Source organism: Tenrec ecaudatus, chromosome 7 (genome assembly GCF_050624435.1).
Source record: "Tenrec ecaudatus isolate mTenEca1 chromosome 7, mTenEca1.hap1, whole genome shotgun sequence".
Taxonomy (NCBI): domain Eukaryota; kingdom Metazoa; phylum Chordata; class Mammalia; order Afrosoricida; family Tenrecidae; genus Tenrec; species Tenrec ecaudatus.
In genome coordinates, this window is record NC_134536.1 from 72,088,161 (window position 1) to 72,114,188 (window position 26,028).

Genomic DNA, 26,028 nt, shown 5'->3' on the forward strand with positions numbered 1-26,028 from the left:
TGAAAGATGAAGCTTTCTATTCCTGTGAAGAGTTGTAGTCCTATAGCATTGCCATAAATCAGAATTGACTCAATGGCAATGAGTTTCCTGTGCTTTTAATGAGATTGAATCATAGATAACTGAAGATATTAGCATCTATATTGAGTATTTACATACCAGTATTACATAGAGTATGTTAAGTACAAAATCAGTAGTTGTACTTCAATGTAACTTGAGTAGAAAGCAAGTGAGAGCATTGTTGTTAATGAAGGTTTTTGGAAGGCATTAGACTTGAATTGATTCTTGACTGCTGTGATCTGGGGGTATTGGAATTTATGTAAAACATTGACTGTACTTAAGAATTGCTTACTATAGTACAGCCAGTGCAGAGAAATGAGTAGTTCTTAATTTCATGTTGAAAATATTATGTGGACTCAGCACATTTTTTAATGCCGTTTTTGTGGTAAAATCAGGTTCCTCAGCTGATATTCGGGTTGGCTTATACTCGAGTATGTATGGTAAATGTAAGTTATATCTCAATCATGTTGCTTTTTATTTAGTAGCTTCAAAATGACTAATTTTGTTCATAGAATTTGCTCACTGTTTGGAGAACCATTATGTTTCTTGATGAGTATTTAACTTGTTATCTTGGAAAATACAAAGATAAACTTTAAAATATCAGCTTAATCACCAAAGTAGTTGGGGAAATCTAAAGTATTCTAGTTGTATGTGTGAGCATCATGCTTCTGAGAATGATCCCTAACCTTCTGTTAGGGAGATCAATAAATGTTTAATATGTAAATATGTAAGCTGTTGGGTAAATTTTACTATAATACACGAGGGATTTTTATTTACCTGAGACTCCCAGAAGTTATTTTTAACTATATGATTTAAAAGGAATGGTTGCTGGTTTGGAAAAACATTCTATGGATCAAATTTAGGAAATGCCTAAATGATACATAGAAGGAAAATACCATCTGTGGTTTTCCTTCTAAATAAATTAATTTTGCCTGTATTCTTTAAATTTTTTCAGAATTTTAGTGCCATCACTTCTATGGGAGCACATGATATTGCTACAAGGAAAAGGGCACTACCTGCTAGCACACTATCTGCTAAACTACAGAAGAAGTTACAACTGTCATCTGCCTCTAGCTAGAAGTAGTCTTACAAGATACCTCTTTAGAACCTAGTCTTTATTGATTATATACAAGGCAATTAGAATAGAGAAGATAAAAAACTTAGACATATGGAAGTGATCCCAGAATGATAATTTTTTTAAGTAAAATAAATCCAAATATCTAAAAATTAGGTAGAATTTACTATGTTAAATCAGTACGTTTGAAGTGGACTTAGCGCATATCTTGTAATACAATGGGGCTTCAAAATAATTCCAGTCTCCAATGCTATTTTCCCCACACACCTTTTTGAAGAGCCTCCTATATATCCATGCTGTGGCTGCAAACCTATAATAATGAACAGAAATACTTGGTATGCTAGGTATGATAATGTTTTTATAAGCTTCCTTCTGTATATTTGACTCTGAAAATACATATGGCTTGGTTATCAATAATCAGTCTTGAGACTGACTTATGCTAAGTGTTGCTGTAGAATGTGTGTTGGGTACAAACACTTTAAGAACTGTGATCCTCCATTTAAAGATCTTGCTATCCAGTTAGGCAGGTGAATTTGTTGTTGCATTCCCAGCTTTGCATCTAATGATACATTTTGTGCCTTGGGCCTGGTAATATAACTCCACTGAAGTTCACTTTTCTAATTACGGTATTTATTTGGAAGGTTCAATGAGATGTCATACAGAAACTGTGTCTGGTGATACTTCTTAAGTGATCAGTGGATTCTGAGCTTGAGGAAAAACATCACGGGCAATGCATTTGACCTCCTCTAACTTCACTAGAGGACAGGGTCATCAAGATCAAGAGTTAGCCCTTGGCTAATTGTAATGAGGCAGAGATCATAGGTGACTCCGTCTTCCAACCTTTTTAGCAATCCTGACACCCAGATATCCTTCTAACTACACTTTCTACTTCTGTACTGGGTTTGTCATTTGTGAGAGTGGCCACATGGAACTCACAGATAATAATACTCAGAACTATGGGCTTGAACAACATGGTTATTTCTAAATTTCTATTTAAGGAATTAATAGCTATTATATATTACTAATCTTTGGAATAAATACACATTTGTATTTTAAATGGACTGAATGGGTCATTACTATGTTCATTTATAGATCACGTGCTTATATTAGAGTAAATACTAGTAGAAATAATTTATTCTTTCAAAACCGCTTGACTGATAATTTACTAGTGATAAAATGTTCTTTAAGAAGATTTATATTTAAAATGACATCCTATTTTATTTAATTAGCTTTGGAAAGTTTAAAGTCATACGCACTATAAGAAATAACTAAATTAAGAAATTACCCATAATTTTAACTGTCCATAGCATTTCATGGGATTGATTGACCACGTAAGGGTCCAAGTGCTTTACCCTCTTTAAAGATTTCAAGCATGCAATTGGAAGTAATTTAAAGGTTAAAATCATAGCTGAAACCAATTATTACCATAAATGCCAGCCAAGAAACTAAAGATGACATTTTCTTTGTGGGATTCATTAGAATTTGACAACGATGCTTTTGCTTCTGTTTTATTGCTGTAGTTAGAAGTGCAGCTGTTTATCAGGAGCCAAATCCTACACTTTGGTCCAACACGGCAAATCCTACTATTTGGGCCAATTAAATAATGGCGTCCTACATATTTGAACTACAGAAGTTCAAATATCATTTTGAAGAATATTTGTAGTCTACATGCAGCCACTATGAGTTCATTTAAGAAATTAAAATAACCTATTAAAATCTTAAATCTCACTTTCTTCAGTTCCTCCTTAGGGATATACAATTAAAATAACATCTTAATTTCATAGAAAATACTAGATTCTAGTTTCCAATTTCACCTAAATGTTAGGCCTCTGAAGTTTGTACAGGATCCCTGCTGGTGCAGTGGGTTAAACTTTGGGCTGCTAATCAAATGATCAGCTATTCAAATCTCCCAGCCACTTTGCTGGAGAAAGATCTCCCGTGATGATTTACAGCCTCAAAAACTATTAGGGCAATTTCTGTGCTGGCCTATTCGGTTACTCTGAGTTGGAATCACCTCGATGGCAGTGAGTTTGGTCTTGGTTTTTCAAGTTTGTATGCTTAAAGCATTAGTTCTCAAAACCAGCGTTCATTTATTACGGTGGTGCTCTCTAAAGCAGCGGTTCTCAACCTGTGGGTCGTGACCCCTTTGGGTGTGGGTCACCCAATTCATAACAGTAGCAAAATGACAGTTATGAAGTAGCAACGAAAATACTTTTATGGTTGGGAGTCACCACAGCATGAGGAACGGTATTAAAGGGTCGCGGCATGAGGAAGGTTGAGAACCACCTGGTCTAAAAGGAAGCAGACTACCTAGTGAAACCAAACTCATAAATGAGGTCAGCTGTCTTCTCAGTGATCATGAATGTGACTGTTGGCATTTACCTTTGTACTGATGGTTTAGAGGGACAGCTAAGAGTGCTATCACCAAGGGCTTTCTAGTGAAAACTAAGATCTGCTATAGTGTGTGCTTACTAAGTGGAGGTTGCAATCGCACAGCCCAGTTTTTGTAGCTCTTTAAAATGGATGCTGGCAAATTTTGGGTCCCTTCCATTTTCCCCATTCCAGGTTTCTCTGAAGCCAGGCCTCTCCTGGGAACAAAGAGGGCTCCAGCCCTTGCAAAGGGGGTTGGTGCTGCCCTTTGGTGCCCATTATACTAGGACAGTAGAGGTTTCTTAATGATTTTATCCTCCAGTTTCACTCGTTTAGATGCCCTTTTCCCCACGGCCCAATATGCCTTTGTGGGACTGTTTGCAATATAAAGGGCTTTTAGGAGTTTACATTTACTGGCATGTTGACTATTTTTGATTTCTATATTTATATAGTATAAAGGCATTTGGTTAAGCAGTATGACCGAGTTATAAATCATTCATTTTGATTTCTAATTATTTTAGCTGAGATTTTTATTGCTTTTCTTACATTTAATAAAATTTGACACTTTCATTTTAGAAAATAATGCTTCTGGTTTTCACAAAATCTTACATCTCATTTCCTTCAAAGATATAATAAAGGATTACTTACATATACTCCTGAGGTCCTTTGTTGCTAAAACTTAATTTCCGTGAAAGAGCTCTCGGGTCTCAAAATGGATTATTATCATGAAACATTCAAAAACATGATTCTTAAGTAAAGAAAAATTAGCAGAGGCCATGCTGTCTTTCATGCCTTTTAATGAACAAAGTTCAGTAATTTTTCTGTGTATTTGAAAAAGGAGCACAGATTAGACTTCAATATTTTGTAAATATGTTGAAGTCTTCATATAACTTAATGCAAGAGGTGAATTAGTCACTTTGTAGTATTGTAGATGTATTATATATATGTTCAAAGAAATAATACATTGTGATTTTGAATACAGCAGAACTATACAGATTAACTATTGTACCTTTTGTTTTTTCTCTTAATGTATTGCATTTAAAGAGAAAACATCTTTAATTTAAAAACTTTTAGGTATATAATATCTAAAGTATTATATCTGACTTATAAAAAAGTAAAAGTTCTTTCCTTGGAGCTGGAATTGTAGAAGAACTTTAACTTTTTATTTTACAAATTTGGTATGAATCTTCTCAGATGTTTTATGTGTTAATTTATACATAATTACTTATATTTCTATTCTGTAGCATATTTTATTCCCTATTAGACATATTTTCATATAAGCTATTTGATTCTATATTTACTATAATTTATGAAGAATAAATAATAAATATCACAAATTTCCCTTGTATTTATTTTTCCCATTTTTAATGTGATAAGAAATATCTCAGTGAGTGGTGAGGGGCTCACCAAAGGAAAGGTGGCAGCTGCTGGATGCAGTCCAAACTAGCTTAAGCTTCTGGAAACTGCAGTGAAGGTTGAAAACGATGATTTGACTAATATCTGTGATATAAGGTATAAAATAGTTGTCAAGTTCAATAAAACGAAAAGAAGAATTTATACACCAAGCTTCTGTTTTGGAGATAGTCATTATGTTTGCCATGGAGAGGTTTAAATATTATTTAATTTGTGACAGTTTTTCAACTGTGCCATTCACACTTGGTAATTATGATTTAATCAAAGTGTCTCAGCTGAAATAAGCACTGAGAGACAACATAATTGAATGCTTGCCATGTGCGAGGTTCTAGGTTAGGCATTAGGGAGACGAGGCAAAAAACATAATTCACAATCATTAGTAATCTCATATTTCAGAGGGAGCTAACCCCTTACATATATTATTCAGTACTTTAGAATAGTGTTTCCCAAAGTGGGTGATACCGCCCATAGTGTGGGGGGCAGGGGGCTGGCACTGGACTGATCCAGGGAGCACGCTACAAAAGCAGATACGTATGTATTATCCTGGGTGATGGGATATAGTTTAAAAGCTTTTGATTGCCACCGGATTGGGGGCGGGTGGTGGTGGTCGTGGTGTCACTGAGTAATCCCACCACAGGGAGATAGGCCAAGTAAGGTTGGGAACCTATGCTTTAGAGGATAGAAGTGATTTCAATTGTTCAGCTGAAGTAGTTGTCAAACTTCAGTAAAAATGAAGCATGAGGCATAGGTTGGAACTTAAGCCCTGAAATTTCATAGGAGGCATGGGTACATAGCCAGATGTGTTTTAGATCTTGGCTTAGAATGTGAGTGATTCAGTCAATTTTGGAAAAGAACATTAATTCCATTCCATGACACACTAGATAAATCACATGTTTTCCTATTTCTATGAATACTGTAGGTAACTTTGTAAAGCATAAAAGGACGGAAAGACAGCGTCTTTTCTCTTACTTCATCTTCAAAGACTGACTGATTTACATTTAGTGTGAAGCCTGTGGTCTTCAAATAATGGTAGGCATTTCAGCCCATGGGAGGAGTTCTGGATGCTTCCTTAGCTATGTTCTGACATCAGCTCTAAAGAAACCGTGTGAAGAATTGTTGTGCCCTTACAGTAGTGCTCGCAGCACTTCGTCGTAGCACTATTCACTTGTGCGCCACTTAACAGTTGACATGTGACTCGTAAGATTGATACGTGATATAAGTGTAAAATGAATTAATTTCTCATATTTTGTATAAAAAAGGATGGTCAGTGTAAGACATGAAAAAAAATTATAAATTATCAAAGGTTCAGGAGGGAGCGAGGGAGGGTGGGGGGCGGAGGGGAAAAAATGAGCTGATACCAAGGGCTCAAGTAGAAAGAAAATGTTTTGAAAATGATGGCAACAAATGTGCTTGATACAATGTATGTATGTATGTATTTATTATGATAAGAGCTGTTTGAGCCTCCAATAAAATGATTTTAAGAAAAGAAAAAGGATATGAACATCTCATTGAGTATGTAAAATTGTAATTTTTATATATTTTGAGTTAAATGAAATATCCTTTTTAAAATTCATGCATCTACTAAAATTTTTTAATTTACTTAAATGGTTCTAATATTTCTACTGGACAGTGGTAAATAAGATGCTGCAGGGTGGTGGTGGTGCTTGGTGTCTGAGAAAAGACTTAATTGGTTTGCTAACTTTTTATTTACCCCAGATCCTAAAGGTAGAATATGAGAGTGAATTAAAAAAACAACAAGATACTGCTTCTAGGATTCCAGTTCATAACGCACATGGGTTGCTTCCAAAGAAAACACATTTACATGGGTGCCTTTGTTGTAGCCTTTTCTTTTTGTACCCCAAAGGGCTAATCATGATCAATTTCTGTCATTGGATATAGGGTGAACATAGGAGCTTAGTATGAAGAAATGTAAAGGGAATAGACAACTATGTTGCTGAGGAAAAGGTCAAGAAAGTTACACCAGAATAATTTTTCCCCATCGTGGCCTTGTGTCCGCTCTTTAACTGTGGTTGGCCTTGTGTCCGCTCTTTAACTGTGGTTGGCCTTGTGTCCGCTCTTTAACTGTGGTTGGCCTTGTGTCCGCTCTTTAGCTGTGGTTGGCCTTGTGTCCGCTCTGTAACTGTGGTTGGCAAGGCTGTCTTACAAAAGAATTACCTGGAAACCTTACCCCATCAACTCTGCAGCTTTAATTCTCCTCTTCAGAATTGTTTTTGTTCCCCAAGCTCAAACAACATTTAAAGGAACCATGACTTGAGACCGCTTTGGTTCTAAAATTGCTCTTACAGTGTGTGAACCAAAGCACACAGCGCTCTTCCGAGAAAGATTAAATAAAGAAGGCCAAGCCTACAGACCGATTTGGAGGAGCTGCTGAGGGACAGCAGCGCCACGTTCTGATCTTTGGGTTTAGTAAAGGTTTCTGTGACTTTATAACAATGCTTTTTTACTTCTTATCCTGGTGACATTCTGTCATCTGCTTTTCATTGTAATGTGTGAGAGGATGAGGTTTGAAATTCATTTTTAACTTGTTTATTTTAACTCATATTTTGTCTAGGTATGGTCAAGATACCTACCCCAGTATATTTTCACAGTCTACCGGACCATATATTAAAACTGTCCTCACCTTGTCTTAATCCTTTGGCTTAAACCAAATCCCTGAGAATTCTGAACTTCTCTGCCTAAAGTCATTACTGAGAGAGTTCATGAGCTGTAAGGAGGCTAAGAATTAGAAAGCCATTTGAAGTAATGTGGTGATTTGAACATAGCTGTGATGCTGGATGCTGTACCAGTAGTGCCTCATATGCCAGCGAGGTCCTCCCTGGTGAACAAGTTTCAGTGCAACTTGTAGACTAAGACTAAGAAGGAGGACTCATCGGCCCACTTCTGAGGTGTTAGCCACTGAAGACATTGTGACTGGCAGCAGAGCAGTGTCTGATACAATTCTGAAAACCATGCCTAGGTTGAAAGACCCTCACAGCATGACTGGGCTAGAGCTCCTTCTCTCAGTGGAACCATCGGAATGCTATGGATGGAGCTTGCAGGACCTCTATCTGGAACTCAGATGATTCAGAAGCAGCTGCAAATGTCCACTAACAATCAGAACGTAAAATGTACAACGTATAAATCTAGAAACATTGGACATTGTAAAAAATGAAATGGAACCAGTAAAAATGATATAACAGGCATTGGTGAGCTGAAATGCACTGGTATTGGCCCCTTTTAAATTAAACGATCATATGGTTTACGATGCTGGTTATAACAAAGGAATGGCGTCTTATCTGTTGTCAAATATATTTCAAGATCTATCTCAAGGCTGCTTGTAATAAGATGACATCTGTATTACCACAATAAGACCAATTAATACTTTGTCTTTCTTGTTGTTAAGTGCCATTGAGTCAGTTCCCGCTCATAGGGGCCTTACTTACAACAAATCACACAGCTCAGTCCTGTCCCATCAGTACAGTTGTTGCTACTTTTTTAGCCCATTGCTGTAGCCACTGGGTTAACCCATCTCCTTGGTCATCTTCCTCTTTCTCACTGTGCTTCTTTCTACTTTGCCAACCTTGATGTCCTCCTCCAAGGACTGGTCTCTCCTGATAAAGTGTCCAAAGGATGTGAGACAAAGTCTCGCCATCTTCTCGTCCAAGTTGCATTCTGGCTGGTCAACTTTCAAGGCCCATCTGTTTGTTCTGGCAGTCCTTGGTACTTTCAGTAATTCTTCGTCAGCTCTGTAATTCAAATGCAACAGTTCATCCCTGTTGGAAGAACTACAACCAGAATCCTTTGCAGCCAGGATATCAAGACTTCATCTCACATTCTTGCAGCACCTTAGAACAAGAACAGCCTTAAAGGGACAACATAATCGAGTGTTAATTTTAAATTCTTGGTATAAACGTCCATTGAGTTGGCCCATGATTAGATTCCAATCCTGCCCACAGCTTGCACCGTTCCCACCATAGCGTATAGAGCAAACAATTGGGATCCCTAGGGCGTCTATCAGCTGATTCTCAGAAGTAGAACAAGTCTTTCTTTTTGATAGCACTTAGTCTGCGCTCTGCTGGTATTTGTTCAGCATCAGAGCTGATGGATGGTGGTGGCCATTTGTGAGACAGATTGGCCATTGATCAAACCAGAATTTCCTATATGGGGGTGAGAATTCTGCCAGTGAACCACCCGAAGCCCCATCTTAAATATTTAATGCTTTTTGATCAGCTAACAAAATAAATACTTACATATGCTTATTTTAGATAGTTAATGTGGTATTTTTAGAATGTAAGTTTTTTAGAATGTAATTTTAAAATAAAATTTTATTTTAGAATAATTTTAGAAAAAAATTTAGAATAAAATTTTTAGAATATAAATGTAGAATTTTGGGGGTAGCTAAACATAACACCCATATTATTATTTTTTATAGGTTGTGCATTTAAGAGCAGCCTTTGAATCAGTATTTGATAAGAGCTATGCAGAATTCCTGTATTGTCTATGCAATAGCACAGGTTAATTATTAGTCCAAATGAAACCATTGATGAGTGATTATAATAAATCTATAGTATATATATTTTTTTAGTCTGAAGAGAAAAATTGCTTTAATGCCAGTTGCCATCAAGTTGAATGAAGCTCCTTGTGACCACAAGCTGTGTCAAACCGGTGGCCCATGACTGGGTTTCAGAACTCCACCTCCAGACCCTTTGAGCCACCTTTGGGTAGACTTGAGCCTCGAATCCAGTGGTTCGTAACCTTCCTAATGCCACGACCCTTTAATAGAGTTCCTCATGTTGTGGTGACCCCCGCAAACATAAAAATATTTTTGTTGCTACTTCATAACTAATTTTGCTACTGTCATGAATCGGACAACCCCTGGGAAAGGGTCGTTCGACCCAAAAGTGGTCGCGAAGCAAAGGTGGAGAACCACCGCTGTAATGTTTGTTTAGCAGTCAGCCTCCTTAACAGTTGACAACTGCACACAATGAACTGTGTACGATTAATGTAAAAGGTTCACCCAAAACAACTCCCTACTCCACCATGGTTCTTCTATTTCAAGCAAAGGGTATAAATATGGGGGCAGGGGTTATTTGATTCTATTTTTCCGTGAGCTTTTTGAAGTGCCCTCGTGTATGCATCTAATATGTTTTCGGTGAGGACTTCAGATGGTCACCATATGTCTCCTTTCTGTAGATTGGGCAGCTGGCTTTTAAAGGAATGAAGAGACTCAATAGAATCCAGTCAATAGTCTTTGAGACGGCCTACAACACCAACGAGAACATGCTGATTTGCGCCCCTACCGGAGCTGGGAAGACCAACATTGCAATGCTTACAATACTGCATGAGGTTCGCCAACATTTTCAGCAGGGTGTTATCAAAAAGAATGAATTTAAGGTAGGAAACTACAAGCCAAACAATTTACTGCGAAATAAAAATGATTTTGCAGGTGAATGTTAGATGTATTTGGAAGTTTTTCAGTGTATTACTGAATGCTGGTTGGTTTACTTCATTACTATCAAGGCAATCCCTATTTGTGGTATGAAATCCTATTAGCTCTGTGAAAAGCTATGGAAATACATTTATCTTTGAGGCAGAACCAATTTTCAAAGTGATGAGGCTGTATAAACAAATTCCATTGTCCTTTAAGCAGCTGCACACTTATCCAAAAAAGATAAGCAGTTTTCATATATCACTATTAAGATTTTTCACTCAAAGTTGCTAGAACCATATTTCACAATAAATTGTGATTTGTATTGGCTACTATGAAACAAATGACACCATAGTTTGTACTCATTCATCAAGCTAGTGTTCCTTTGGTACAGATTGTATATGTTGCGCCAATGAAAGCGTTGGCAGCCGAAATGACGAATTACTTCAGCAAACGTCTTGAGCCGCTGGGCATCATTGTGAAAGAATTGACGGGTGATATGCAGTTGTCAAAATCTGAAATTTTACGAACTCAGGTATGTTGTTAACATAGATCTTTTCTGTAGTATCATGTTTTTGTTTTTTTAAATCCGGTCATTGTGAAATGTTTAAAGCAACTAAAACTTGAGTAGTTAATAATAATACAAACATAATGAAATCATTTTACTTCTTAGTTCTGCACTACAACGATGATTTCTGCGGATACCTTGTTCTTGTGGTATTCTTTCCATCTTCTGTGATTCTGGGTGTGTCTTGAATATTGTTAGATGCTATTTGTATGTTTTAAGTTTACTAACAGTAAATGTTGCTCTTTTGAAACAGTAGTGAGTGATGCTGTGGATGAGACTAGAGTTAAATGTTAACAAGATACCACTAGCTCCCAAACAATTAATAAGGAGGGTTAAATGTATTATAAAAGTTTTTTTCCTTTCTTTATTTCACAAAATGGAGAGTTTCTGAATCAAGCATTACATATACCACTATTGGGTAAAATAGATAACAATAGAATTGGTTACAATCCAGTTTCTGCCATCAAGAATTGTGCTTTCCAACAGTGTAGCTAAAATATGCATGAGCAGCACGTGGATCATTATTAATGGTAAAGTGGTGTTCACAGTGCTCTAAAAACACAGTACTGGAGAATAGGATATTACTAGTTTAGTTCAGGGAGATTTGATGGTATATAGATGATACAGCTTTTGAAACCAGTAATGGATACTGTTTTAGAATGTTATTAGCTCTAACAAATTCCTACAAACTTGGTCATTTTCATCAGGAATTTATTCTTTCATAATTCTAGAGGCCTGGAGTCCAAAATGCAGATGTAGGCAGGTTTGATTTGGCGGGGCTTCATGCCTTTCCCAGATACTGGCAACGGCCACCAATCCTCAGCACTTCATGGCTTGTATTTCTGTCACACCATTCTCTCCCTCTGTCTATGCATGCTTTCTGATAGCTGGACATTATCTGATTTCTTTAGCACACTGTACTGCAACATCCATATCTTCAGTGATCTCTTCATGAGGGCAAGTATTGAGTAATGTCATAACATAAGGACTTATTGTTTTAGATTAGGACTGTGATAGGCTGAAGTCATGGACTATGAAAATCTATTCATATGCCTATGGTTTATATATGCCTCTGGTTCACTTTAGAAACATTATTACCATTTTATAATAAAGAATATTATAACTGATCCCCATAGAGCATGAGGCAATTCTTTTGATCTTATCATTAATTAGAATTTGTTACACTTGAATAGAATAGAATTTAAAACACTTGACAAAAGAAATGTATGTGTGCATAGGCCAGCTTTTTAGACTACAGTTCATGGATTGTGGACTTGTAGAGATTAAACTCTGTAAATGACTAGACATTATTTACACAAATAATGAAAGCTGGGGATAGGGCAAAAATTTCAACTCTGTCGTCCTTCACTCACTTTTCTGTTCGTCCCCCTGGGAGGGGGTTATATATTGATCCTTGTGATCGATTCCCACATTTCTCTCCCCACCTTCCTTTTATCCTCCTGTTATCTCTATTCTCATTGTTGGCCCGGAGGAGGGTTTATCTATCCTGAATTCCCTGTGTTGCAGGCTCTTATCTATAGCAGTGTATATGTTCTGGTGTAATCCAATTTGTAAGGTAGAATTGAGGTCATGATAGTGAAGGGAAGGAGGTATTAAAGAACTAGAGGAAAGTTGTGTGTTTCATTGATGCTATACTGCACCCTGACTGACTCATCTCTTCCTTGTGACCCTTCTCTGAGGGGAGGCTCAGTGTCTATCTGCAACCTTAATTCTTAACACATAGATATAAGTATGTAGATCTATTTCCCTATCATTATATATAAATATATTTACATATGTTCATGTTTGTATTTAGATCTTTATAAATGTCCCCTGCTTCCTGGTTCTTTCCTCTCTTTTCTTTTACTTTTCATTTGTCCCACCATCATGTTTGGCCTTCATTCAGGTTTAATAATTTTTCACTGCTGTATTGCCCTTGATTAAGTCCTACTAGTTATCCTACGCCCTTCTCTCCATTGATCTTAGTTCACTTGTTGTTCCCTTGTCCCTGGGTTGGGTCGTTCCCCCTTCTTCCTTTCTCCCACATCCCTTTCCCATTTCCCCCGGAATCATTGGTCCCATTCTTTTCATCTCCAAATTGTTTATCCTGCCTATCTTATCTAGATAGACATGCAGAGACATTAATAAGCACAAAAACCAGGCAAAGGCAAACAAAACAACAGAGGAAGTAAAAAACTAACAAAACAAAAATAGCAACAAAAACAACAACAAAATAGCCACTGACAAAGATGGAAAAGCATATAAAAGTCTGCACTTTTGAACATATATAATCTTAGAAATCTGGATTACTCACATATAAAATTTTAGTTGTTCTAGTTAACTGTATCCAACTGTGTTACATTTATGAAAGAATGTTTATGAAAACGAAGTGGCATTTGAACTGAAATTTTGAGCTTATCACTATACTCAGTGCATATGTACACCCTCGTTTAGATAGAACTCATAAGAACTCTATTGGGTAGTGTCACCATTTTGTAGATAAAGAAATTAAAACTTATAGAACTTTATGTGGGTTTATTTTTTTCAAAAGTTTATGAATCTATCCTTCTCTCTCAACCTATTTGCCTGTCTGCATTTTGCTCCTCTAATCTGTATTATTTGTCAATATCAGTTATGTCTATAATTGTATGTGCAGGGAGCACATACAGGGCTTTAGTGTAGTAGTTGAATTGAACCTCATGTATCATCTTTATTCTCCTCCAGTGTAGCCCTACCACTAGTGATACTAAATTCCCTAAATTAGAAATTACATAGTTAACTTACTTCGTCCTTTGCTGCCTAGTTTCATAGATGCTCACAGATTAAGACCATGCTGTTGTCACTGCCTTCAGAAACAGCAAAGCAGAGGATAATACAAAGTATGTACTAAACTTTTGACATTTTAATTTCCTGCTCTTTTCTATTGAGTGTTTTGGATAGCACATATTTTTAAAAGAATAATTGCTGTATATACTCGTGTATAAGCTGAATTTTTCATCACATTTGTAATGCAGTTTTTGTGGTAAGATTAGGTTCCTCAGCTGATATTTGAGTCAGTTTATACTGGAGGATATATGGTAGGTTTTTAAGTATCAATGACTATCCTAATTATAATACTTTGATTATACTAAGTATAATCTTATCTTTTCTTTGTCTTTTTTATTAGTTTTAAAACATTTTCTTGTGAATTAGGTTTCCCTGTCATTTAAGAAAATGTTCTCGATATTCTTTATCATTTAAAAAATGATGGCAAATTAATCTCAATTATAATTCTCTCTCACACTATTCTGGTCATATTATTCCCTTGCTCATAAACTTTCATTGGTTCTTTATTGCTGATTGAATTATGTCCAACTACCTTGCCTATTAAGTATCTTATAATAAATTAAGTATAATGCTGTAATGTAGGAGCTAATCTGTTTTGTGTCCACTGGAGGGGCCATTTTATTGAAGTTGGAATGTAACATTTACAAGACAGGATTATTTATTTCTACCTGAAATAGTTTATGTAATGGCACATGCCTTTTTGGTATCCATTCATACAGAAATATTTGTATGGACCCATACTTTTGGGGGGAAGCAGAGGTGGGGGATAAAAACCTAGGCATGGGATTACGGGTCATATGACACATGCATATTTATCTACAAGAAACCTCTGACGGCTTTTCCGAAGTGACTGTGCCGACCACCTTTTATTCCCCCACGAATCATGGATGAAAGTTTCACTTCTTCCATAATTTCATCAACACTTGTATGGTGACTCCTTTTAATTTCAGCCGTTGTAATGGGTTTGTAGTGACATCCCATTGATTTCTAAATTTAAATTTCCCTAATGAGTTCATGAAGAGTGCCAACAGTCCCCACCAATTGGTCACCCTGTGGTTGTTTACCTTGCTGCTGTGGTGCTGACAGTTGTGCCACCTGTTTCCTTTACCAGCATCACTGCTGGTGGAGATTCAGTGGTGCTGCCTTCTTAAGATCAATTGGGAGAACGGCCAGTCTTAGGGTGGGTGCATTGGCCAAAAATTAGCTAATAAAAACTGTATATATTTTAACAGAATAGTATCCTATGTAGCATTGGAAGGTGAGCCTCTAGAGAGGTTAGAAATACCAAAAGAAAACCCAAACACTACCAAGTCGATTCTGACTTATCCTTTCAACTTCTATAAAGATTCATAGTCTTCAAAGCCCACAGGGCCAGTTCTACCCTGGGCTGCAGGTTTTAAGGCACACAATGGCTCAAATGTACCACTAGTTATGAAAGCTATTCAGGACTCGGCAGCATTTTGTTCTTTTACACATCAGGTCTCCGTGAATCAGAGCCAACTCACCAGCAATGATGAGTGATGTGTAGACTTTTTTCTTGTGCTTTTTTTGGCATCGATGAATATTCTTTAATGTTTATTTTAAAATATTTTGCTAATTTAATTGGTTAGTTTCCAATATTCTTGAATTGTTGGAGTTTTGTTTGTACTCTAAATATAGGCACTTGTAGGATACATATTTTGAGGGGAAATTTTTCCAACTAATGAACTTGCCTTTTTATGTGTATAAGAATGTCTATTGAAGAGCAAAAGTGTTTCATTTCTATAAAATTCAGCTTGCTGACCTTTTAAAGCTTATGTTTCTTTTTAATCTTATTTCAGAAGATTTGACAAACCCAAGATAAGATTTTCTTGTGTGCGATTTCTAGGGAAATTTTATGGCTTTAGCTGTTAGTTGTAGGCATTGATCCACTTTGAGTAAATTTTTTGTGTAAGGTGCAGCTAAGAATTGAAGCTCATTTGTATATGGACACTAATTTTTCTGGCACCAGTTTTTGAATAGATGATCTTTTTTGAAAACTAATCGACAAATGTAAGTAAAAAAGTATTGCTATTAGAGTTCTAGTACACGCATATGAGTTTATGCTAAACAAGACAGCAAAGTGTATTTTACAAAAATGGAATTATAAGATAACGAAAGTGTTCCATGAATTTTTGAAGCCCCTTCTTAAGGGTCCAACTGTGTTACATTTTAATGAAAGAATGTGGGAAAAGAAGTAGCATTTAAATGGAAAGGTACCAGCACCTTAATAATTTGTAAAATATAAAAATGCATGTTAGCATAAATCTTACTATTAAATATATACATTTGTTTTAAATTATTTTTGGACAAGAACAGTTGCCATCAGTTTTAAGGAGTCTGTATTACTATCCCAAAATCCTCATTCATCAATAGTTATTGATTATATACCAACCAGGTGCTAGACCACTTCTAGACATTGTGTTTAGCTGCCAACAAGGGATACGCTGTCCCTGCATTTTTTGTGCTGGATCTGTGTATCATGATGAGATGAAAGATATAGAGAACTTTACATATATGTAGTTTTGTTTTATTTTAGTAAATACCATATTATATGTCATGTATATATACAGAAAGAGATATCTCATAATACTTTTCATTTTCACTTAAAACCTATGTGTATAAACCCCAAACAACAAACAAAATTCACTGCCATCGAATTGATGCCTGCTCGTAGTGACCTTATGTGACAGTAGAGCTGCCTCTGTGGGTTTTTGAGACTGAAATAAGTTGTTGTTTTAATGTATTATTAATTGGGAGTTAATACATAGATCATATCATTTCCCAGCTCAATCACGTCAAGCAGTATTGTACAATTGCTACCACAATTAACCTTTAACAGGATTAGAAAGCCTCATTTTTTCCCCTTGTGGCAGCTGGTGGTTTCAAACTGCTAACCTATGGTTAGCAGCCCAACTCATAACCACTATGCCACCATTATGTATGGACCTACATCAATGCTTTTAAAAGAATATTATATCCTATGCGTGCATGGGATACTATTTTGAAAGTGAGATTTCTGGGCCTATGGTTTGTATATTTTGAATTTTTAAAATCTTTTTTTAATCAGCTCTATTGGCATATACTCCCTCCATACATCCTACTCTTTAATCATTCAATCATATTAAGACTTATGCATTTATCACCACAATCCATTTCACAGCATTTTCTTCTGATTCTTACTCATTGTTCTTAGCTACCCATTTCCTCCCCATCCTCCCCTTGCATGCCTCTATTCCAGTTACTGTCTTTATTGATCTACCTATCCTGGATTTTACATACAGAAAATCATATGACACCTAAACAGGAAAAACCAAAAGCCAAGAACAATGACTAGGCAAAACAGAGAAGAATGCCAATGAGAAAGAAAGAAGAAAATACTAAAATCAAGCAATTTAAAAATAGGTCAATAGGGAGATTAAAGGATAGGATAATTACACTTTAGCCTAACTAAATAGGCCATAATTGACTTCACAATGCTCTCTTGTCTGACTGGAAGGCTGGTCACAGCCCCCTCAGCTACTGTCAGAAGGCATTCACAGGAGCCTTAATCCATGTGGACGCCGATAGTAGACCTTGGACTTCCACTGTCCTGCATCGCCTGCTGCAAACCAGCTGTTCACGTTTCAAGCTCTAACACCATTCCCTCCTTGGATCTGGATTTTATTATTTACAGTGCTTGGATCACACAGGCTGTTGTGTTTCTTCCATGTGGATTTAGTTGAGGCCTCAATTGCATTGCTACTTGTTTAAAGAAAAGCCTTTAAGATTACAGAGGCTATTCTTTCTCATGACTGGGAACCATCTGGTTTCTTCACCACACTTTTCTACAACACTCAGATCATCGGTGATCTCTTCATGAGTGCAAACATCAAACAGGGGTAAGAAATAATAGTTCTTATATTACGCCTATGTCTCTGGTTTACTTTAGAGACATCATTATCATTTTATGATAGAGAACATTACCTAGAATGATTCTTCTAAGACATAAAGTAATCCTATTGATAATGTGTTTAATTTAGTCTGTGATATAGAATTTAAAGCTCTTTGGGGAAAATGATATTATACAAATAAAGGCTGGCTTCAAACCACAATACATGACATGTTTACTTGTGCAGATTAAACTCAAGTGACTGGACACTAACTACATGATCAGAGTTGGGGATTCGGCAATAATTTTAATAAAAATCATTCACAAAGGCACAGCCATGTGTGCCAGACTAACACATGTCATAAGAAAGCAAGGAAGGCATTAAAATAGTAAATAGATGTAGTCCCAGGTTACTATTTATTGGGTACCCTCAAAGTCAGACCAGAGTCTAACGATTGCCGATTCCATAACCTTGGGCCAACAGTCATCTGTTTCTTCTCATACTAGCGCATTTCAGCCTTAAGTCCAAGGGAGTATGTTGGTCCTTAAATTTGCTATAGGTAAGTTAGAGGTAAAGTCCTGTTCACTTAGTGCTGTTTCCACATTGAATCCTACTAGTGTGGCCAATAAGGAATGTTAGGTGCTTCTGAAAGACAGTGTGTCTTCAGGTCCAGTGGTTTTAGCATAGGACTTGGGTCACCAAGGGCTGCATAGACACTAGGTCAAAAATACCCAATGTGGAACATACAGTATGATTGGGTATATTGTCCCCAGGTTCTGTATAAGTATTGTTAATCATTTTTCCCTCAATTTAACAGGTTGTTCTACCCAGTTTACCCACTAACAGAAATTTAATTGCCTTTTCCGAGACATACATGTCACACTTCCCTCTATCTTAAATTTCCAGCAACATTCACTTACCATTCTTGTATGAATGTCCATTGATTTGGAGTGCCTTTAGCACAGTGTTGTATGGCAGCAAAGGAGTGGTCTTCTCCCAAAGCCCCATCTGGAAAACTGACCCCAGCTGAAGTGATGTCTCCTCTGTCAAAGTGGATTTTTTGAGGTTTTATTTATTTTTAAAATAAAAGATCATTTTTACTGAAAGCTCTTATAGCTCATATAACAATCCACATATGAATTGTATCAAGCATATTTATATATATATGTGTGTCTGTGTGTTGGCATCATTGTTTTCTAAACATTTACCATTTTCCTTGTATATTTTCTGCCAACCTTTTATTCTTAGTCTATTTCTGTCTGTGAGCTTAAGATGTGTCCCTTGCAGGCAACAGTTTGATGGATTATGTTTTCTGAGCCAGTCTGCTAGCCTTTGTCTTTTAACATGGTCAGTGGATTCATAGCTGTCATCTTGTACCTTTTGTGGTAGGTGTTGTCCTATTGCTGTGTTTGTATGGGAAACTTCATTCTTGCCTTCTTTTCCCGAAGAGGCCATGCTATCTTGGTAATTGCCATCAGCACGTTGACTTCTGGTTGGAGTTGGGCCACATGGTGGTCTCCTGCTTGGGCTTGGTAGATGCTGGTCTTGTGACCACAGTGAGTCAGCAAGGATTTTACGCAGGGTTGGGTGTCTCATTGCATACTCTTGAGTCTTTCCTTATCCTGGAAGTCTTGGACCTCACCATATATTATAATAGAGTTTGGCAGAGTACAGGATCCTTGGGCTGGTGTTCGTTTTTCTTGCAGTTTTAAGAAGAAGTTACTCCTTCTCTTCTCTTCATGGTAGCTCCTGATAGGTCTAAGTATATTCTTTTCTGAGCACCATTGTATGTGACCACACATACAATGATCTTACCTGAGCACCATTGTATGTGACCACACATACAATGCTCTTAAAATTTTTCTCAGTGCTCTTAAAATTTTCTTTTTCCTCGAAGTTGGATAATTTGACTATTATATGCCTCGATGAGTTCTTCCTGGGGTTTATTATAATTGGAGTCCTCTCTGCTTCCTATTATGAGATCCTGATTATAATTCATTAAGGGGGGGAGGTTTTCTTTCAGAAATTCTGTAGCTAATTTAACTGTTGACTTCATCATTGTGTCTTGTTCTGCTGGACCACTTATTCAAATATTGTTCCTATTCGTAGCATCTGTCATTGATCCCAGGTTTTCTTTTGCCTCTTTAATTATTTTGTTTGACTGTCTTTCCCATTTGTTGAAGTCTTCCAGATTGTCCCTGAGATCGCTGGTTCGATTCTCTTCCTCTTCTAGACTGTTGGTGAGATCCATGATCTTATGTTTTGTTTCTATTATCTCATCCATTAGCCCTTGTATTTCCCTTTCATACGTGGACTTCATCCCTTTATTGTGGAGTTCATTCCCTCTGTTGTGGACTTCACTCCTGTATTGTATCCTTATTCTGCATTGCTTCCCTCCTATTTTGTATTACTCCAAGCAGCCTTCTGAAGATTTGTGTGTGTGTGGCAGATCCACGTCTGATTTTTCTTTATGCGTCATTAGCTCCACTGTTGTGTTTTGTTTTTCTTGTTGAAGGTATTGCGGTATGTTGTTGTTTGCATGTCACTTTGAATGAACTGGGCACCATGTTTCTGGGAGACCACAGGGCCTGACCTCTTTCACTGTGTGACTGGTAAGAGTGTTTTCGAGGACTACCTTTGGCCTACTATGGTAGTGGGTCGAACTGCTATATAAGTAAGGTACTGGAACCACTCAGTGACAGCAGCAGTGTGGGGCCTCACAGTGTAGGCTGAGACTGGTGACTAGGCATGTTACTAGCCCAGGTTGGGGCAGGCCTGCAGCATGTGTGCAGGTCTGGCCTGGATTGTCAGTCCAGAATTTGCAGCCTTTCAAAGACACTCTTTACAGCCCAAGACTGGTAGGGCCTGTTGACTTTACCCTTTTTGTTGTGTTAAAAACCCTAGGCTTTGTTTTGAAGATTAACATTCTGGCTACCTTGTTATGCAGTGGATCCTCTTGGACAGAGTTCTGCAGGCTTACATGCAAAGTTACACAAAGAACCGCAGTCTGGAATTGAAAGCATTTTTACCACAAAAAAAATCGCTCCCTTTTTATAATGAGCTTGTGGCAAACCCTGGTTTCGAGGCTGTGCCATGCTGGCCCCCATGGAAGGGGGACCAGCTTAGAAGAGTGGTTTCGGGGCCGACTGAATCTGAATTAACCTCCAGCTGCCCTCCTGTGTACCTCTAGCTCTGTCCTGTTGGCACTGCTGGTTATGCTCTGTGAAACTGCGTTTTGTCCCAGGTAACTATCCCAGCGGCTCTTCAATTGCTGCAAATTATTGTCTAATTATCTATCGTTGCCCATGCTGGTGGGCATGGAGCGAGGTTGGAAGGGGATGGCTGATGCAGTCACTCCATTCCTGGCATGGGAGGGGATTTGCCAAGCCCTAGGCTGCATGCCCCAAGTGGCTAGCAGCACAGGGAACTTTGGTGTGAGGCCTTGAGGCTAGCTCTTAGAGGTTCTCTGAAAGCCAAGGGTTCTGACCACTTTTAGACAGCCGTTGGGACTATTTTACTGTTCACTGCGGGACTGGGACATAGGAAAGTGTGGCAGATGGTTTTCTGCTGGTCCTGGTGAGGGGTTAGCAGAGCCCACAGGCAGACGAAGTGAACTTAGAGCCTGTCAGTGAGTTCTCGAATCGCTTTGTGGGTGAAAATCAAAGAGGGAGGTTTGAATCGGACCCTAGTACTCTGAATCTATTTTTAGCACCCCATCTCCTGATGTTGACCTCCTTTCTTCTTCAATTTCTGGTGTGACTGAAGACTGAAGGAGTGCTGGGTGGGTGATTCTACCTGGACACCATCTTGACTCCTTATTTCCAAAGTGGTTTTTAAGATGCACCATATAAATGGGGTGATAGATGGTTCATAGGCATTAGACATTAGTCTGCCTTCTTGCTTGGGAGACTTGATTACCATATATACTCGAGTATAAGCTGACCTGAATATCAACCTAGGCCCTAATTTTACCACAAAAACTGCATTAAAAAATGTGCTTTAAAACTCGGCTTCTACTCGAGTATACAGTAGATTACATGACCTGAGAGTAGAAGTCTGACATTATCTTAAGTGTGTATCCTTAGAGTAGTGGACTCATAACAATATTTGTCCTCTGGTGATGACCAATGTCACTTAGCTTAATGGTTTCCAAGTCCATCCATGCCATGAAGTGTTTTATGGTGTCATTGCTGGTGTGACAGATATTGCCCAGTTATTTTCCAGGATGTTTCCACTAATTTATAAGGTCATAAAAATTAATATTAGCACTAAATACAAGAACAGACTCGCATAAAAAGGGAAAATACAAAAGTTTAAAACTGTAAGATGTTCAACATCATTAGCAATTATACAAATTAAGACAGCTATTTCTCCATGATAAATCTGTAGTTAAGATAATGAAAATGCTGCATGCAGTCAAACTCATAATGTATCTTCATTACTGATCGTGTTGTAAAACTATTTTGGAGAGTGATTTTCATATACAATCTGGTTAGTTAGTGGAAAAGGGAATGTCTATTGGCATTTTGGATCCTGGGGTCTTAGTCATTACCAGACTCAACCACATGTTTCTAACTTAGGTAGACTATCAGAACCCTGCAGCATTTTAAAACCACCTACCCCTCCTCGAACCAACATTAAATGACTGTCAATTACAAAGGTTAGCCGTTAGTAGCACCTTCTCCTTAAAAAATGTATGAGTTTCCTGGTTTTATATTAGTTTTAGATGTTTTAAACCTAGAGCTTTTGTGCCCCAAAGAACGTGTTGGAAGTGATGGTCTGGTGCCAGTCAGCATGTTGCAGAAGTAAGCCCCAGTTCTTTAGCGTGCACCGTGCTACGTGTGTTCTTCTCGCTTGGTTTCTTAGCTTCAGGTATTTGTTCTTTTCATTGTAAAGCTGCACTTAGGCTTTTCCACCTGCCTCCTGAAGTTTCTGCTCAGAACTGTTGCTTAACAATTTCTTCCATGTGCTTTAGCCGCTCTACATTCAAAAGCAAGTTTCAGAGTCTCTTTAGACATCCACTGTGATCTCTTTGTTCTTTAATAACCTTTTGCGTTCTTCGTGTATGATATTCTTGACCTCTTGACCTCATTCCCATGTCCTCTAGTTTATCATCACCAGTATTCAGTTTGTTCAATTTGATGCTGTGATGATCTCTAAATTTAGCTGAGATATACTCAAGTGGTAACTTGGGGATTTGTTTTTTAATTTTCTTCAAACTTAAACCTGAACTTGCGTATGAGAACTATGCATATGTGAAAATAATCCACTGTTGACCCTGGGCCTTGTTTTGGCTTTGATGATACTGAGATCCATGATTTCTTCCCACAAATGTAGTTAGTTTGATTCCTATGTATTCTGTCTGGCAAAGTTTACACATATAGTTACCATGTCGATAAAAGATATTTACAATGAAGAAATCATTGATATTGTGCATTTCTGTTAATCTCCAGATTTGTGTTCATGACCATATTTTCCAACTACTGATCCTTCTGCTTTATTTCCATTTTTTATATTCTAGCCACCGATGATCATTAATGTGTCTTCATTACATGTTTAATGAATTTCAGAATGAAGAAGTTGGTAACATTCTTCAGTTTCTTTGTCACTGGCATTATCAGCTGTTAGATGAATTTAACTACTAGTTGCCTTTACTAGTCTTCATTTTAGTTGTTTTGATATTATACTATCACAGACAGCATTGTACTTCAAGATATATCTTGATTACCTTTTTTTATATTGAATGGGGCACAGTTTCTCTTGAATATATTTTTCCTGGCTTAGTGAACCATGTATGATTCTCTGATTTAAAAAAAAAGAGTTCCAGTACCAGTCCATTTTATCTCACTAATGCTTAGAACGTCAATCTTTATGCATGCCTTTCATTTTTGACCATATCCGGTTTTTCTAGATTCAAATTTCATACACTCTTTGTAATCTTAATTTGCTTTCTCTACTTTATCTCTAGGTTCTAATATCCATTGCAATGGTTACAGAGAACTCAAAGACAATATTCATGATTAAAAGATTTAGTTAGGAAGTCATCAGGCTGTAGTGCAAGGGAGAAATGCTCAGGATGCAGTTGTTCCTCGGGACATGTTGCAAAGTTTTTACTGGACTGCTAGTAAAAGCTCAGAGGGGCATACCACTTCACTGGAAACCTCAACCCATGTGTATCCAACTCAAGGTCTGGAGTCAGCAAACCCATCTTTCTGAAATAAGTGTCCTGGGGCACTTCACTCCAGTACGCTTCAGCCCACGGCACTCAGCTTCACTTTCGTGGGTTATCAAGACCAACTTCCCCAATTAAGTGTCACCTACTCCACAAACCAGCTTCTTGTCCAAAAGCACCCAGCTTTACTTACTCCATGGGATGGGCAGTCCACCACTCTGTTTCAGGTCCTGGCTCCTGGTTCTGTTGTTGCTCCTCATGTCATAGCTGTTTCTGAATCCAGGAGGTTGACTGTGAAAGGATCTCAAGTCCAGAGCATGAGCTCCCCTCCTGGCTCTTGCTGGTGATGAGACTCCTCCTGTTTCTCAGAATGTTCATTCCATTGAATCTTGTTCCCAGTTACTCACAAGTGAATCCTATTGGTATCGTCCTTACCTTTTTACCAAACCTATTGCAGGACAAGGCCCTTGGTAGGAATTAGAGACATTGGATAGAAGAGTCACATTAAATAATTCACTGACCTTGCACCCTCCACATTCTGTTGATGGCTATTTGTTTTTTTCCATCGTTAGTTGTGCCCCAATAACAAATGAAGGTCCCCAAAACATCACTGAACCTGTTAGCCATGGGAGACCAGGCAAGTATTTTAAAACCTGTGACCTAACTTCTGGCAATGCTCAGGCTACCAAAGTATACCTGGCAGACTTATCAGGGAAGTAATACTGTAGGTGATTTTAAAGTATTTTAGTACTTTAAGTTCTCTGTTTAAATGTCAGCTATATACCTCTAATCAGTTATTAAATTTAAATAAGATAATATCAGTATATAGTGTCTGAACCTCAATCACTGATTTTTAAAATTGAGTCAAGTAATGAGAATACTACTTCATAATTATCGCACAACATTAGCAACTTTTTATCCAACTACGGTGTCTCTGTTATACTTACTGAGTATTGCAACTTCTTCTTTGCACACCCCTTAACCTCCCTAGAATAAAGATAAAAAGGCTGATATTTACTGTAGGTATGCTAATTTTTACACCTTAAAAAAGGACTATCATAAGATAGAATGTGGTGTATTGTGTACACACAGTTTTTTCTTGTTTTTTTATGAAAGAATAGTAAAAATTAGGTGCCTTATGGAAGAAGAACAAGAGCAAAGAGTATCTGAGAAGAATCATATTTAATCTTTCCACATGACCTCTGTATTTTTATGTAGTCATGCTTTTAAAATTATATATACAACATGTGTGTGATTGCATTCCGAGAACTGAACTTTCATATTGGTGTTTTCAATTTATCTACAGGAGCTTTAAGCAGTCACCACACGCTGTTGCTACAGCCTTTGTTCTGAAAGTGGTGCTGAAGGTACTGCCCATTGTGGCACGCAGCCTTTAAAGAGCTGTCTTATGGGGGAAACTGCTATTAAAGTATGGATTCTAGAATGGCACTTGTTACTGAGAATCTATTTTGCCTCTTTTTCGAGCCAGGTGCAGTTTTCCTCTGTGGGTGTCAAAAACTTTAGACCAGGTTTTTTTACTTAATCACCGGCATCCGTTTTGGTTAATCCCCAGGGTATGTTTACCGTTTACCACTTCTCAGGCGCATCTAACCCAGTAACAAAGAAGTGTTTTTTCAGTGTTGTAAGTTTGAGTGATAGAGTGATGGAAATTAATCAAAATGCCAGAAATACTATAATTTCACTTGTAACTGCATCGTAATTGGTATTGGCGCTAGTTCAACAGAGCCGGTCCCCACTGTGTTTTATAACATTGCGACGGGGTTAGTACCGTCCTTCCCTTGGCCTTCTGTGTTTTCTCTTTAAAGTATAATGCCCTAGTTTTTTACTTTTGTACTCCTAATTCCTCACATAGTGACATATATAAGGATAGTGAGTGAGTAAACCACAAATTTCTATTAGCAAGCTCTCCTTTGGATAACCATGTGTTATTTTTTTAAACTATTTAATTGACATAATTCACATACCATACAAATCAGTGGTTTTCATGTATTGAAAATAGTTGTGCAGTCATGACCACCATCAGTTTTAGAACATTTTACTCATTATTGTGCTCATTATATTAGCTCCTGTTTACCCCCCCCCCCCAAGATCTCCTGCCATTAGCCTAAGAAACCTTTATCCCTCATCCTTGACATTGTCTCCCTTTTACCCCTACCACCACTATACACCACCTTCCTGAAATCCTTGTTCTCCTTGCTGTCCTTGTCG

General features: G+C 37.5%; 1 protein-coding gene across 4 annotated transcripts in view; it reads left to right on the forward strand.

Moving 5' to 3' along the window:
* ASCC3 (activating signal cointegrator 1 complex subunit 3) overlaps positions 1-26,028 on the forward strand; it is a 344,981-nt gene that overhangs the window by 80,422 nt on the left and 238,531 nt on the right. For all 4 annotated transcript variants that reach the window (XM_075554730.1, XM_075554729.1, XM_075554728.1 and 1 more), the window contains exons 9-10: positions 10,109-10,309; positions 10,738-10,878. In XM_075554730.1, the coding sequence (XP_075410845.1) occupies positions 10,109-10,309; positions 10,738-10,878 (342 nt within the window). The remainder of the gene's footprint in view (positions 1-10,108; positions 10,310-10,737; positions 10,879-26,028) is intronic.